Consider the following 14,495-nt stretch of genomic DNA (forward strand, 5'->3'; position numbering starts at 1 on the left):
CCTCACTCCTGCAGTATCTCTGCGCCTGTACCTTGGTGCTTGGTTCACTCACTCCTGCAGCATCCCTGCGCCTGTACCTTGGTGCTTGGTTCCCTCACTCCTGCAGCATCCCTGCGCCTGTACCTCGGTGCTTGGTTCCCTCACTCCTGCAGCATCTCCGCGCCTGTACCTTGGTGCTTGGTTCACTCACTCCTGCAGCATCTCTGCGCCTGTACCTTGGTTCCCTCACTCCTGCAGCATCTCCGCGCCTGTACCTTGGTGCTTGGTTCCCTCACTCCTGCAGCATCTCCGCGCCTGTACCTTGGTGCTTGGTTCACTCACTCCTGCAGCATCTCTGCGCCTGTACCTTGGTGCTTGGTTCACTCACTCCTGCAGTATCTCTGCGCCTGTACCTCGGTGCTTGGTTCCCTCACTCCTGCAGCATCTCCGCGCCTGTACCTTGGTGCTTGGTTCACTCACTCCTGCAGCATCTCTGCGCCTGTACCTTGGTGCTTGGTTCCCTCACTCCTGCAGCATCTCTGCGCCTGTACCTCGGTGCTTGGTTCACTCACTCCTGCAGTATCTCTGCGCCTGTACCTCGGTGCTTGGTTCCCTCACTCCTGCAGCATCTCTGCGCCTGTACCTTGGTGCTTGGTTCACTCACTCCTGCAGCATCTCTGCGCCTGTACCTTGGTGCTTGGTTCACTCACTCCTGCAGCATCTCCGCGCCTGTACCTTGGTGCTTGGTTCCCTCACTCCTGCAGCATCTCTGCGCCTGTACCTTGGTGCTTGGTTCACTCACTCCTGCAGCATCTCTGCGCCTGTACCTCGGTGCTTGGTTCCCTCACTCCTGCAGCATCCCTGCGCCTGTACCTTGGTGCTTGGTTCCCTCACTCCTGCAGCATCCCTGCGCCTGTACCTTGGTGCTTGGTTCACTCACTCCTGCAGCATCTCTGCGCCTGTACCTCGGTGCTTGGTTCCCTCACTCCTGCAGCATCTCCGCGCCTGTACCTTGGTGCTTGGTTCACTCACTCCTGCAGCATCTCTGCGCCTGTACCTCGGTGCTTGGTTCACTCACTCCTGCAGTATCTCTGCGCCTGTACCTCGGTGCTTGGTTCCCTCACTCCTGCAGCATCCCTGCGCCTGTACCTTGGTGCTTGGTTCACTCACTCCTGCAGCATCTCTGCGCCTGTACCTTGGTGCTTGGTTCACTCACTCCTGCAGCATCTCTGCACCTGTACCTTGGTGGCTGCACAGTGTCTACCTTTTAGCCCCCGGGCAGTCTCTTCACATCACTGTGTGTTTTCAATGAAGAAACATCCCTCCATCTCTTCATTTCTTTCATTTTGATGTTTTCTTCATGTTGTAGAATTGTTTGAGAGCATTTGTGTTGCACTTTTACATTGTGTAGTTGCAGTTTTACTTGCAGTCTGGCTTCTGAAACAATTCTTTATCCCCCTTCAGTCTTTTAGCTTTAAGTAATTGCATTTGCTCTCTGTTGAGATTAACCCGAGTTTAGTTTATTCGTTTTTTAATCAGCTTAGATTTTTATTATTATCTCTGCCTCATGATCAGCTCAGTGCACAAGTCGCATTTCTTTTTTGCTTTCCATTGATATCCACAGCCGATCAATTTCCATTCACCATTCACTTACTCACAAACCTTGCCGGTATTCCCGTACATTGGGCAGTCACCATCCTCTGACGTCCTCCGATGCTGTCGCGTCCGCCTCAGCTTCTCTGGATTTTTCTTCTTTCTTCGGCGATCAGTCGTGAGTGATGGGCACCCATCATGGAAACTCAAGATCATTCCTCAGATAGGCCTTCTTTGACCAGCCCATGAGGTTTTTTAAATTCAAAGTGAGCTGGGACAGCTTTTTCACTGGTTGGGCGGAGGTGCCTGTAAGGGGGGGAGGGCGGGGGGCTGTTGGCTTTTGATCATTTGTCCTGCCATGACGTATAAGGTGGACCTGGGGCAGAAAGATATGCAATGAAGATTCACCCTCTGGGCTTACTGGTGCACTGACCCTCATCCCTGTGCAAGATGGGATACTGGGTCACAGATCCCGAGCCAGAGGCGGGCGTGCACAGAACCTGCGAGCCAAAGCGCTGTGGGAGGTGAGTGGGCTCTGAGCTGTCTCTCTTGGGGCTGTCTGGTGGTCTTTAGACCCTCCACCTGGTCCATGTTGGTTGTGGTGGATTTGTCGGTCACTCATGGCCCGCGGACAGACCTTTGATGAACGGCTTGACCGATGCCCTCTCGTAAGCTGCTGTGATGGTGTCTTACAAGGGTTGCACTGCTCTGTCGTGTCTGAGCTGCTCTACTTTTGTGTCTGAGTTACGGGGGCGGCACTAATTCTAGGGGGCTCATCCGTTTCTTGAATGTAGAGAGGATCTACCTTCATAGTTTGTTCTAACTCAGGACTGATGCTTGTGTCTTTGTGATGGAGTGGAGGTAAGTGAAGTATGGGTTGTGGATATGTTCTGGGGTATGTGGTGTAGAGTGGTGGGAGGTGGTATATGTTGTGGTGTTGTGCTGTCTGGTGGAAACGCTGCTCGCTGATGCAGCGTGCAGCGCAGAGTAGGGATGGACATGTGGCTTATGAATAGTAGTGACAATGTGGGTGGTGGTGATATGGGATGTTCTCATAGGATGATGTGTCTGGTGCTTGAAGGGCAGGGATTAACCCTAAGATCCTGGCCAATGGAAGCCAGTGGGAGCCAATGGAAGCCAATGGAAACCAATGGAAGCCAATTGAAACCAATGGAAGCCAATTGAAACCAATTGAAACCAATGGAAGCCAATGGAAGCCAATGGAAACCAATGGAAGCCAATGGAAGCCAATAGAAACCAATGGAAACCAATGGAAGCCAATGGAAGCCAGTGGAAGCCAATGGGAGCCAATGGTCATGCTGTGGCCATTGCCAGATTTGGAAATAGTCAATTCCTGGCAGGTTAAAACCTGCTGCCGTTCACTTGTCTTTCTTCAGCTCCCAGAACTCTCTGACTCACCTTTCAGGGCTCCGCCTCAGCTCCCTTGGCCCTCTGACTCTGCTATAACTGTTGAGAATATGTTATGTCATGTATTATATTATATTTTGTTATGGTGTGGTATGGTATGGTGTGGTAAGTGTATTGGTAAAGTGCACTATCACCTCAAGAGTATCCTGGTGCTGAGCAGGTGTGTGTGCCCAGCCCTGCCTATGGTAGGTTGGTTAATCAACCGTGAGTGTATCCTCTCCCCTCTGCTCCTGAGCCCGCTTTGACCCTCACCACTCTCCCATCTGCTCCTCATCTCTCTCTCACCATCACCTCTCTCCCCTCTGCTCCTCAGCCCTCTCTAACGCTCCCCTCTCCCACTCTCCCCCTCTGCTCCTCAACCCTCTCTCACCCTCACTTCTCTCATCTCTACTCCCGAACCCTCTGACCCTCCCCTCTCTCTTTCCTCTTCTCCTGAGCCCTCTAACCCTTCCCTCTCTCCCCTCTGCTCCTCAGCCCTCTCTGACCCTCACCTCTGCCCCCTCTGCTCCGCAACCCTCTCTTACCCTCACCTCTCTCCCCTCTGCTCCTCAGCCCTCTCTCACCCTCACACTCTCTCCCCTCTGCTCTTCAGCCCTCTCTCACCCTCACACTCTCTCCCCTCTGCTCCTCAGCCCTCTCTGACCCTCACCTCTGCCCTCTCTGCTCCGCAACCCTCTCTTACCCTCACCTCTCTCCTCTCTGCTCCTGAGCCCTCTCTGACCCTCACCTCTCTCCCCTTTGCTCCTCAGCCCTCCTTGGCCCTCACCTCTCTCCCCTCTGCTCCTCAGGCCTCTATGACCCTCCCCTCTCTCCCCTCTTCTCCTCAGCCCTCCCTGGCCCTCACTTCTCTCCCCTCTTCCCCTGAGCCCTCTGACCCTCACCTCTCCGTCCCCCTGCTCCTCAGCCCTCTGACCCTCCTCTCTCTCCCCTCTGCTCCTCAGCCCTCTCTGACCCTCACACTCTCTCCCCTCTGCCCCTGAGCCTCTGACCCTCACCTCTCTCCCACCCCTTGCTCCTCAGCCCTCTCTCACCCTCACACTCTCTCCCTTCTGCTTCTCAGCCCTCTCTCGCCCTCACACTCTCTCCCCTCTGCTCCTCAGCCCTCTCTCGCCCCCTCACTCTCTCTCCCCTTTGCTCCTCGGACCTCTCCGACCCTCACCTCTCTCCTCTCTGCTCCTCAGCCCTCTCTCCCCCTCACTCTCTCTCCCCTCTGCTCCTCAGCCCTCTCTCACCCTCACACTCTCTCCCCTCTGCTCCTCAGCCCTCTCTCGCCCTCACTCTCTCTCCCCTCTGCTCCTCAGCCCTCGCTGTCCCTCACCTCTCTCCCCTCTGCTCCTCAGCCCTCTCTCACCCACAAACTCTCTCCCTCCCACAGAGCCCCGGGTGAAGTTCCTCAGCCAGCTGGAGGACGTGGAGGTGGCGGAGCGGACGGAGGCCGTGCTGGAGTGCCAGGTGCCCTCGGAGCTCATGCCCACAGCCTGGTACCTGGAGGACCAGAGGCTGCAGCCCAGCCTCAAGTACCTGATGGAGGAGCAGGGCACTGTCCGCCGCCTCACCATCCGGGACACACGCATAGATGACGACGGCATCTACTTGTGCGAGATGAAAGGAGGAGCGCGGAGCATCGCCGAGGTGGCGGTCACAGGTGAGTGCTCGCTGACCAAAGGTGAAAGGAGGAGCGCGGAGCATCACAGAGGTAGCATTCACTGGTGAGCGCTCTATCTCCTCCGTGAGATGAAGAGGTGAGGGTGAATCAATATGGAGGTGGAGGTCACAGGTGAGCGCTCACTCACCTGCATCAGATGAAGGGATGAGGGTGAAGCAATGTAGAGTAGGTCACAGTGTATATTTCATATCGGTACCCTAATGTAGGTCTAGGGAACATCGTATACTTTCCCTACATCAGCTCCCGTTATTTCATATGAACGGGCCTTATTAGGAAAGAACTCCAAATAAGGACAGAATGCCTTATACAGACATACCGCCTTATATGGACTAAACCTTTCACCTAGTTCCATGCAGAGGGTGGGTTTTTCCCAATCTATATTGCTAAGACGTTATCCTTAGCACATATGAATAATTGATGAGTACACTCTCCAGGGGGTGCACTTCACTTCTCCCATCGATGCACAAGGTTTAATCCCCAACGTCATCCTCATACTGAACAATGGGAACACACGTACATAGACTGTATAAATACAGCACCTCTTGCTATCAGGAGGCAGGAGGGAACTGAGACTTCAAGGCCGACACACTGACCAGAGACGCTGTGGATCCGACATGCCATCGCTCCAGCGGAGAGTGGTCTGACGATCCCTTGCGGGGTGTCCAGCTCAAGTCCGGGATTAAGTCCCTTACTCTCACTATTCAGGTATGGGGGTTCAACTAAAGCCTAGAGGGATTCTTGGCTCTTAGGCTATATTGCACCTACTCACATGCTAGGTACACTTAGGTACATCTAGTCAGGCGTCTTAGGAGTACCCACTTTATTTCATGAATGCATTTTATATTCATGTATATGTTCACGACTGTTGCAAAATGGTAGAACAATACTATTCCTTTTTATTCAATGAACTGCTGGTTCAATATGTCTGCCACTGTGTTACAGTCATAACGGCACACTTATTTTACATGAGAAGAACTACGGTACAATAAATTCTCATTGTTAACACGCTCAAATGTTTCTTCTGTGTATCTCTCTGAAGCAAAAACAAGCAAGCACGAATGCCTGGGTGAAAAGTAATATATTGATTCCACACGTCTGAGGTTATTGTGTTCTTAGGTTGCCAGAAACTAATCTCTCTGATAATAGGAGAGTCTAGTGGCACTGCGAGCTAGCTACTCCAAACCATAGGCTGATATATGTGCCGGGGGTGTACAGAGTCAGTCTGCCACCAGACCCCACGTAAACGTCATAGGTCCTGCATGACAGGGTACTATTGGGGCTACACTACAACTACACTACAACAAGTGTAGTGTAGTGTCGCTGCTGTGCTGAGCGGTCGCTCCCCAGGCTCCTGCCTAGAGCTGGTATCGTTGTGCTGCTTTTGGCTTTAAAAGTGCCACGTGATTGCTGCTTCGCTTTCTGTGCGCTAAAGTTGCTACAGTGCCTTTGAAATTGATAGCGCGATAATCCCCGGCGCTCTGCTTTCCCCTCCGCTGCCATTTTGTACCTGTTATTGTTGTTTTGAGTAGAAGCCCGTCCTTTTGAGCCCGCCCCGCCTCCCAGCTGAGCCTCCCTCCCACTGACTACATACAGCGCTCCCGCACCTGGAAGCGCTGTGACCACCTCATCGCTGCTGTGCTGAGCGGTCGCTCCCCAGGCTCCTGCCTAGAGCTGGTATCGTTGTGCTGCTTTTGGCTTTAAAAGTGCCACGTGATTGCTGCTTCGCTTTCTGTGCGCTAAACTTGCTACAGTGCCTTTGAAATTGATAGCGCGATAATCCCCGGTGCTCTGCTTTCCCCTCCACTGCCATTTTGTACCTGTTATTGTTGTTTTGAGTAGAAGCCCGTCCTCTTGAGCCCGCCCCGCCTCCCAGCTGAGCCTCCCTCGCCCCTCCCCCCCCCCACCATCCATATATGACAGATGCATTTGCGCGCAGCGTTAACGCGCAGCGGTCGCACCCAATTCGCGCCGAAGGTGCGCCAAAGGTAAGCCCGTCTACGCCCGTCTGCGCCAAGCTCGCGCCCAGCGCCAGACCCCCTGGCCCCCGTACCACCCTCCCCACCCGAGTTTCATACGACGCCTCCACCCTCCTAGCCCTTAACCCCGGCCGACTCCCCAACTGCGCCCAAGCCGCTCCTGGACGCACCCATGGACCCTTCACATGCAACTTCTGCAGGCACCAAGACCAACTCATCATCCACTAACACAAAACATAAATCTGACACAACCACCTAAAATGCATCCTGCTCAACACCCGCTCGGTCCACAGACACGTCATCGACCTTTGGAATCTACTAGACACCATCTCTCCGGACGTCGCCTTCCTAACAGAAACATGGATGAACGCCTCCTCAGCCCCCGACATCGCCACTGCCATCCCGGAAGGCTACAAGATCATCCGAAAAGACCGCACCAAACAAACAGGAGGAGGAATCGCCTTCGTCCATAAGAACACCATCCGCGTCTCAACCAGCTCAGACGACAACCTCACGATCGCCGAACACCTCCACTTCCAGATCCACACCGACCCAAAGACCACACTCAGAGGCACCCTCCTCTACAGGCCACCAGGACCCCGTGCACAATTCAGTGAAGACATCACTGACTTTATCACCCCACACGCCCTCCCCTCCGAGGACTATATTCTTCTGGGAGACCTCAATTTTCACCTTGGAAAAGAGCAAGGACAGAAACGCCACCACTCTTCTGGACAATCTCACCAACCTCGGACTCAAACAACTTGTCAATACCCCCACTCACTCCGCAGGTCACGCACTTGACCCTATCTTCACCTCCAGCAAACACATTTCCTTCAGCCACACCACAGCTCTCCATTGGACGGACCACAGCTGCGTGCACTTTATCTACAAAAAGACGACAATGCACAACCATCCTCAACCTACTCTGCGAAGAAACTGGAACAAAATCACCATCGACCAGATCTCCTCATCGCTTCTTCAAAACCCCCCTGCCCACTCCTCGAACCCCAACGAAGCAGCCATTAATCTCACTCAATGGCTCACCAACAGCGCCGACAACCTAGCACCTCTGAAAAAACATCAAATCAAACTAGGCAGCAAAAACGCCCCCTGGTTTAACGATGATCTCAAGAAATCCAAGAAACTCTGTCGCTCCCTTGAGAAGGCCTGGAAAAAAGACCCTAACACCAGCACCAAGGACGCCTTCAAAAACGCCACCCGCATACACCACCAACTAATCCGGACTGCAAAGAAAGCCGCATTCAAAGACCGACTAGACAACAACGCCCACAACAGCAAGGAATTATTCAACATAATCAAAGAGTTCACCAACGCCACTGCCAACTCCAACGACATCACGCCCTCCCAAACCCTTTGCGACTCCCTTGCTTCATTCTTCCACGACAAAATCGCAGACATCCACAACAGCTTCGACAACCAACCCGGAGACCAACCCACTCAACATACCTCCGAACCCAAACCCCCCTTAAACCCCCCCATTGAACATCCTTAATGACTGGAACCCAATCCCCACTGAGGACACCATCTGCCTAATGAACTCCATCCACTCAGGTTCCCTCACTGACCCATGCCCTCACCACATCTTCAACAAAGCAGATTCCATCATAGCACCACACCTCCGAGACGTCATCAACTGCTCCCTCAACTCCGCCATCTTCCCGGATACCTGGAAGCACGCCGAACTCAGCGCCCTTCTGAAAAAACCCACGGCTGACCCCACCGAACTCAAAAACTACCGCCCCATCTCGCTCCTACCATTCCCGGCCAAAGTCATCGAGAAAGCTGTCAACAACCAGCTCGCCGACTTCCTAGAAACGAACAAATCCCTCGACTCCTCACAGTCCGGCTTCCGAGCCAAACACAGCACTGAGACCGCACTCATCGCAGCAACAGACGACATTCAAACTCTACTGGACAATGGAGACACAGTCGCCCTCATCCTCCTCGACCTCTCCGCTGCCTTAGACACAGTCTGTCATAGCACCCTGTTACAACGCCTCAGAAACATCGGAATCCAAGGAAAAACCCTCGACTGGATCACCTCGTTCCTTGCCGGAAGAACTCAGAGAGTCCGCCTCCCACCGTTCAAGTCAGAGGCCACTGAAGTCATTTGCGGCATGCCACAAGGATCTCACTCAGCCCCACCCTCTTCAACGTATATATGAGCCCCCTCGCGACCATCGCACACCAACACAACCTCAACATCATCTCCTACGCCGATGACACTCAACTGATCCTCTCACTCTTCAAAGACCCTCTCACTGCCAAAACCAACCTACATGAAGGAATGAAAGAAGTCGCCGAGTGGATGAAGCACAGCCGTCTGAAACTGAACTCAGACAAAACAGAAGTCCTTATCTTAGGTACCTCTCCCTCCGCCTGGGACGACTCTTGGTGGCCAGAGGCCCTAGGAAAAGCACCCATCCCGACGGACCACGCACGGAACCTGGGCGTCATCCTGGATTCCTCACTCTCGATGACCAGACAAGTCAAAGCCGTCTCATCATCCTGCTTTAATATTCTTCGCATGCTCAAAAAAACATTTCGCTGGATCCCCACCGAAACTAGAAAAACGGTCACCCATGCTCTGGTTACAAGCCGCCTGGACTACGGAAACACCCTATACGCCGGTACCACCGCCAAACTTCAGAAAAAACTCCAACGCATCTGGAACGCATCAGCCAGACTCATACTAGACATCCCGCGTAAAGACCACATTTCTGGCCACCTGAAAAACCTCCACTGGCTTCCCGTCAACAAGAGGATAACATTCCGCCTCCTAACCCACGCACACAAAGCACTTTATGAACTTGGACCCGAATGCCTCAACACGCGACTTTCCTTCTACACCCCCCCCCCCGCCAGCTTCGCTCTTCCAACCAAGCCCTTGCCGCTGTCCCTCGCATCAACAAAACCACCATGGGAGGAAGATCATTCTCCTACCTGGCGGCTAAAACCTGGAACTCACTTCCCATTCACCTTCGCCTCACTCAGAACCACCTAGCATTCAGAAAGCAACTTAAAACCTGGATATTCGACATGTAATTCCCCTCCCATCCTCAAGCGCCTTGAGACCCTCTGGGTATGTAGCGCGCTATACAAATTTACTGACTTGACTTGACTTGACTCACCTCACCCTAGATGCAACCTGCCCGGCTCCTGATGCCACCCTAGATGCAGCCTGACAGGCTCCTAATATCACCCCAGATGCAGCCTGCCCTGCTCCTGATCTCACCCTAGATGCAGCCTGCCCGGATCCTGATCCAACCCTGGATGCAACCTGCCCGGCTCCTGATCTCACCCCAGATGCAGCCCGCCCGGCTCCTGATCTCACCCTAGATGCAGCCTGCCCGGCTCCTGATCTCACCCTAGATGCAGCCTGCCCGGCTCCTGATCTCACCCTAGATGCAACCTGCCCGGCTCCTGATCTCACCCTAGATGCAGCCTGCCCGGCTCCTGATCCAACCCTGGATGCAGCCTGCCCGGCTCCTGATCTCACCCCAGATGCAGCCTGCCCAGCTCCTGATCTCACCCTAGATGCAGCCTGCCCGGCTCCTGATCTCACCCTAGATGCAACCTGCCCGGCTCCTGATCTCACCCTAGATGCAGCCTGCTCGGCTCCTGATCCAACCCTAGATGCAGCCTGCCCGGCTCCTGATCTCACCCTAAATGAAGCCTGCCCGGCTCCTGATCTCACCCCAGATGCAACCTGCCCGGCTCCTGATATCACCCCAGATGCAGCCTGCCCGGCTCCTAATCTCACACTAGATGCAGCCTGACAGGCTCCTGATCTCACCCTAGATGCAGCCTGCCCGGCTCCTGATCTCACCCAAGATGAAGCCTGTCTTGCCACTGATCCAGCCCTGGATGCAGCCTGCCCGGCTCCTGATCTCACCCTAGATGCAGCCTGCCCGGCTCCTGATCTCACCCTAGATGCAGCCTGACAGGCTCCTGATCTCACCCTAGATGAAGCCTGCCCTGCTCCTGATCTCACCCTAGATGCAGCCTGCCTGGCTCCTGATCCAACCCTGGATGCAGCCTGCCCGGCTCCTGATCTCACCCCAGATGCAGCCTGCCCAGCTCCTGATCTCACCCTAGATGCAGCCTGCCCGGCTCCTGATCTCACCCTAGATGCAACCTGCCCGGCTCCTGATCTCACCCTAGATGCAGCCTGCTCGGCTCCTGATCCAACCCTGTATGCAGCCTGCCCGGCTCCTGATCTCACCCTAGATGAAGTCTGCCCGGCTCCTGATCTCACCCCAGATGCAACCTGCCCGGCTCCTGATCTCACCCCAGATGTAGCCTGCCCGGCTCCTGATCTCACCCCAGATGCAGCCTGCCCGGCTCCTGATCTCACCCTAGATGCAGCCTGACAGGCTTCTGATCTCACCCTAGATGCAGCCTGCCCGGCTCCTGATCTCACCCAAGATGAAGCCTGTCTTGCCACTGATCCAGCCCTGGATGCAGCCTGCCCGGCTCCTGATCTCACCCTAGATGCAGCCTGCCCGGCTCCTGATCTCACCCTAGATGCAGCCTGACAGGCTCCTGGTCTCACCCTAGATGAAGCCTGTCTTGCCACTAATCCAACCCTGGATGCAGCCTGCCCGGTTCCTGATTCAACCCTGGATGCAGCCTGCCCCGCTCCTGGTCCAACCCTGGATGCAGCCTGCCCGGCTCCTGATCTCACCTTAGATGCAGCCTGCCAGGCTCCTGATCTCACCCTAGATGAAGCCTGCCCGGCTCCTGACCTCAACCTAGATGCAGCCTGCCCGGCTCCTGATCTCACCCTAGATGCAGCCTGCCCGGCTCCTGATCCAACCCTGGATGCAGCCTGCCCGGCTCCTGATCTCACTCTAGATGAAGCCTGTCTTGCCACTGATCCAACCCTGGATGCAGCCTGCCCAGCTCCTGATCTCACCCTAGATGCAGCCTGACAGGCTCCTGATCTCACCCTAGATGCAGCCTGACAGGCTCCTGATCTCACCCCAGATGCAGCCTGCCCAGCTCCTGATCTCACCCTAGATGCAGCCTGCCCGGCTCCTGATCTCACCCTGGATGCAGCCTGCCCGGCTCCTGATCTCACCCTTGATGCAGCCTGCCCGGCTCCTGATCTCACCCTAAATGCAGCCTGCCCGGCTCCTGATCTCACTCTAGATGAAGCCTGTCTTGCCACTGATCCAACCCTGGATGCAGCCTGCCCAGCTCCTGATCTCACCCTAGATGCAGCCTGACAGGCTCCTAATCTCACCCCAGATGCAGCCTGCCCAGCTCCTGGTCTCACCCTAGATGCAGCCTGCCCGGCTCCTGGTCTCACCCTAGATGCAGCCTGACAGGCTCCTAATCTCACCCCAGATGCAGCCTGCCCAGCTCCTGGTCTCACCCTAGATGCAGCCTGCCCGGCTCCTGATCTCACCCTAGATGAAGCCTCTCTTGCCACTGATCCAGCCCTGGATGCAGCCTGCCCGGCTCCTGATCTCACCCTAGATGCAGCCTGACAGGCTCCTAATCTCACCCCAGATGCAGCCTGCCCAGCTCCTGGTCTCACCCTAGATGCAGCCTGCCCGGCTCCTGATCTCACCCTTGATGCAGCCTGACAGGCTCCTGATCTCACCCCAGATGCAGCCTGCCCTGCTCCTGATCTCACCCTAGATGCAGCCTGACAGGCTCCTTATCTCACCCCAGATGCAGCTTGCCCTGCTCCTGATCTCACCCTAGATTCAGCCTGTCCGGCTCCTGATCTCACCCTAGATTCAGCCTGCCCTGCTCCTGATCTCACCCCAGATGCAGCCTGCCCTGCTCCTGATCTCACCCTAGATTCAATCTGCCCTGCTCCTGATCTCACCCTAGATTCACCCTGCCCTACTCCTGATCCAACCCTGCATTCAGCCTGACCCCTCCTTAACCTTCCGCAGCCTTCAGTACTCTCTGTCCATGACTTCACCCTGGTCTGACATGTACATTAAAGTGCACCTCAAAGTAAAAATCTAGGGTTCAGGGTGTATGTATTAGAACATGTTGCACCTCAGACTTGCACTAACTTAGGGACATACACCATCAGGGGCTGGGGCAAAGTCAGGGACAGGCTGTGCTGACACTAGGCTGAAGCCCGGAACAGTGCAGACATCAGTCTGGGAAATGATGGGGACAGGCCAGGCTGAAGCTGGTGTTAAATCCTTGGGAGGGCAGATTGGGGTTAGGCCAAGGTCAGAGAAAGGTCAGTCTTAGAGTATTGTATAGTTAGGGGCAAGGCCAGATTGGGGGCGCAGCGTAGGTGAGGCATGCTTGGGTTCAAGCGGGACAGGCTGTGCCTTGTATACCATCTTGTAAGTACAGGAAAGAAAATGGTCCGAGTTCATTAGAAGTATTATTACAATTATTTTGTTTTAGTGTATATTTAGAAAGCACCACATTTCATAGTTCTCCTTAAGTAAGCTTGATATAATGAGAGTAGGATATGCAGCATAAAGAATTAAATTGCATTTATTCCACATACAAGTTCATTCGTTGTACCTCTAATATTTACTTCAAGGTCAACTGTATTTCATCAGTATAATTATAAAAGCATTGCATTGTAGGTGCTCTCAGTGCAAAGAGAAAGGGGAGTGAAGGGTTTGTGAGGGACAAGGTAAAGGTGGTGTGACAATGTTACATCACATTTAAATCATAACGCCTTTACAATTAAGGTAATAGCAATGTTCCCACAATACATCACACATAGGTAAGGTTCAATCTTTCTTTTTTTCTATGGTGTGGAGATTTTAGGCGTAGTCTACGTTTCGACCCCCGAAGCGTGAAAGGGTTAATTATCCCTCATGTTGGGGTCTTCATCAGGACAGAAGAGAGAGCCTGGAAAACATAGCATTAACTTATATTAGTGATCTATGTGGTGAATAGGCACTAGAATGTACGCTTATTTGGAAGATTACCTACATAGAACATGGCGGACGGTGATTCTCGCGTCACGTCTGGGGCCTGGTTGTGCTCCTAATCGTTTCTGAAATATATTGAGGGAGTTTTTGAGCGGGATTGCTAACCACCTGTGCTCATCCCCTGGACGGTATTACTAGTAAAGGCTGGAAACACTCTTTACAGATAGTCCCCCGCGTCACGTCACGGCATACACACAGGGCAGCCTCTGATTGGCTGTCTGTGACGAGCCCCCGCATCCAGCATCTAGCTGCAGCACCGCGCGGATCGCATCTCCACAATCTTGGAGGACGCGATGCGAGCAGTCTGCCTCAGACCGAATGCAGGTATATGAGCCTTCCAAATGTCCGTCACCTTTGCTGTATAACTAAAAGATTACGAAGACCTGTAGAACCAACACGGTCTTACTAGCTATGCCGACCCGGCGGTGATACATATTGCTCACGCGGGTCGTAACTAAACCACATTAAGCACAGTACCGATAACCACGGACTGTTCTGTCAAAGCTATGAATGCATACAACTGTTTTATCAACACGGTGGTTTAAATAGAGTTCCATATTTTTCCACCAGTTCGTGACTAACTACTCAGGCATAGTAATTATACCTACATTTCTAAATGGTTCAATGTCAATGCTATGAATGTATACAACTGTCTTATTAACACAGCGGTTTAAATAAATCTCCGTATTTTTCACCAGCTCTTAACTAATTATTCAGGCATAGTAATTATACCTCCATTTCCAAATGGTTTAAAGGATTAGGTTCTACCGTTTTTTGACCAAGATCTGTCTCATGCCCCATTCTAGAATGATGTGTGGCGTAAGATGAAGACACATATGAAGAATTTCCAATGAGCTTCGCTACACTATCAGATGAAAATTTGAAGTAAGTGGAAATTAG

General features: G+C 53.5%; 1 protein-coding gene across 1 annotated transcript in view; it reads left to right on the top strand.

Moving 5' to 3' along the window:
- Positions 1–14,495, top strand: part of OBSL1 (obscurin like cytoskeletal adaptor 1) — a 548,309-nt gene that overhangs the window by 138,065 nt on the left and 395,749 nt on the right. The window contains exon 3 of the mRNA XM_086954344.1: positions 4,376–4,645. Coding sequence (XP_086810470.1) covers positions 4,376–4,645 — 270 coding nt within the window. The remainder of the gene's footprint in view (positions 1–4,375; positions 4,646–14,495) is intronic.

The sequence above is a fragment of the Lissotriton vulgaris genome, chromosome 2_1 (assembly GCF_964263255.1).
Source record: "Lissotriton vulgaris chromosome 2_1, aLisVul1.2, whole genome shotgun sequence".
Classification (NCBI taxonomy): Eukaryota; Metazoa; Chordata; class Amphibia; order Caudata; family Salamandridae; genus Lissotriton; species Lissotriton vulgaris.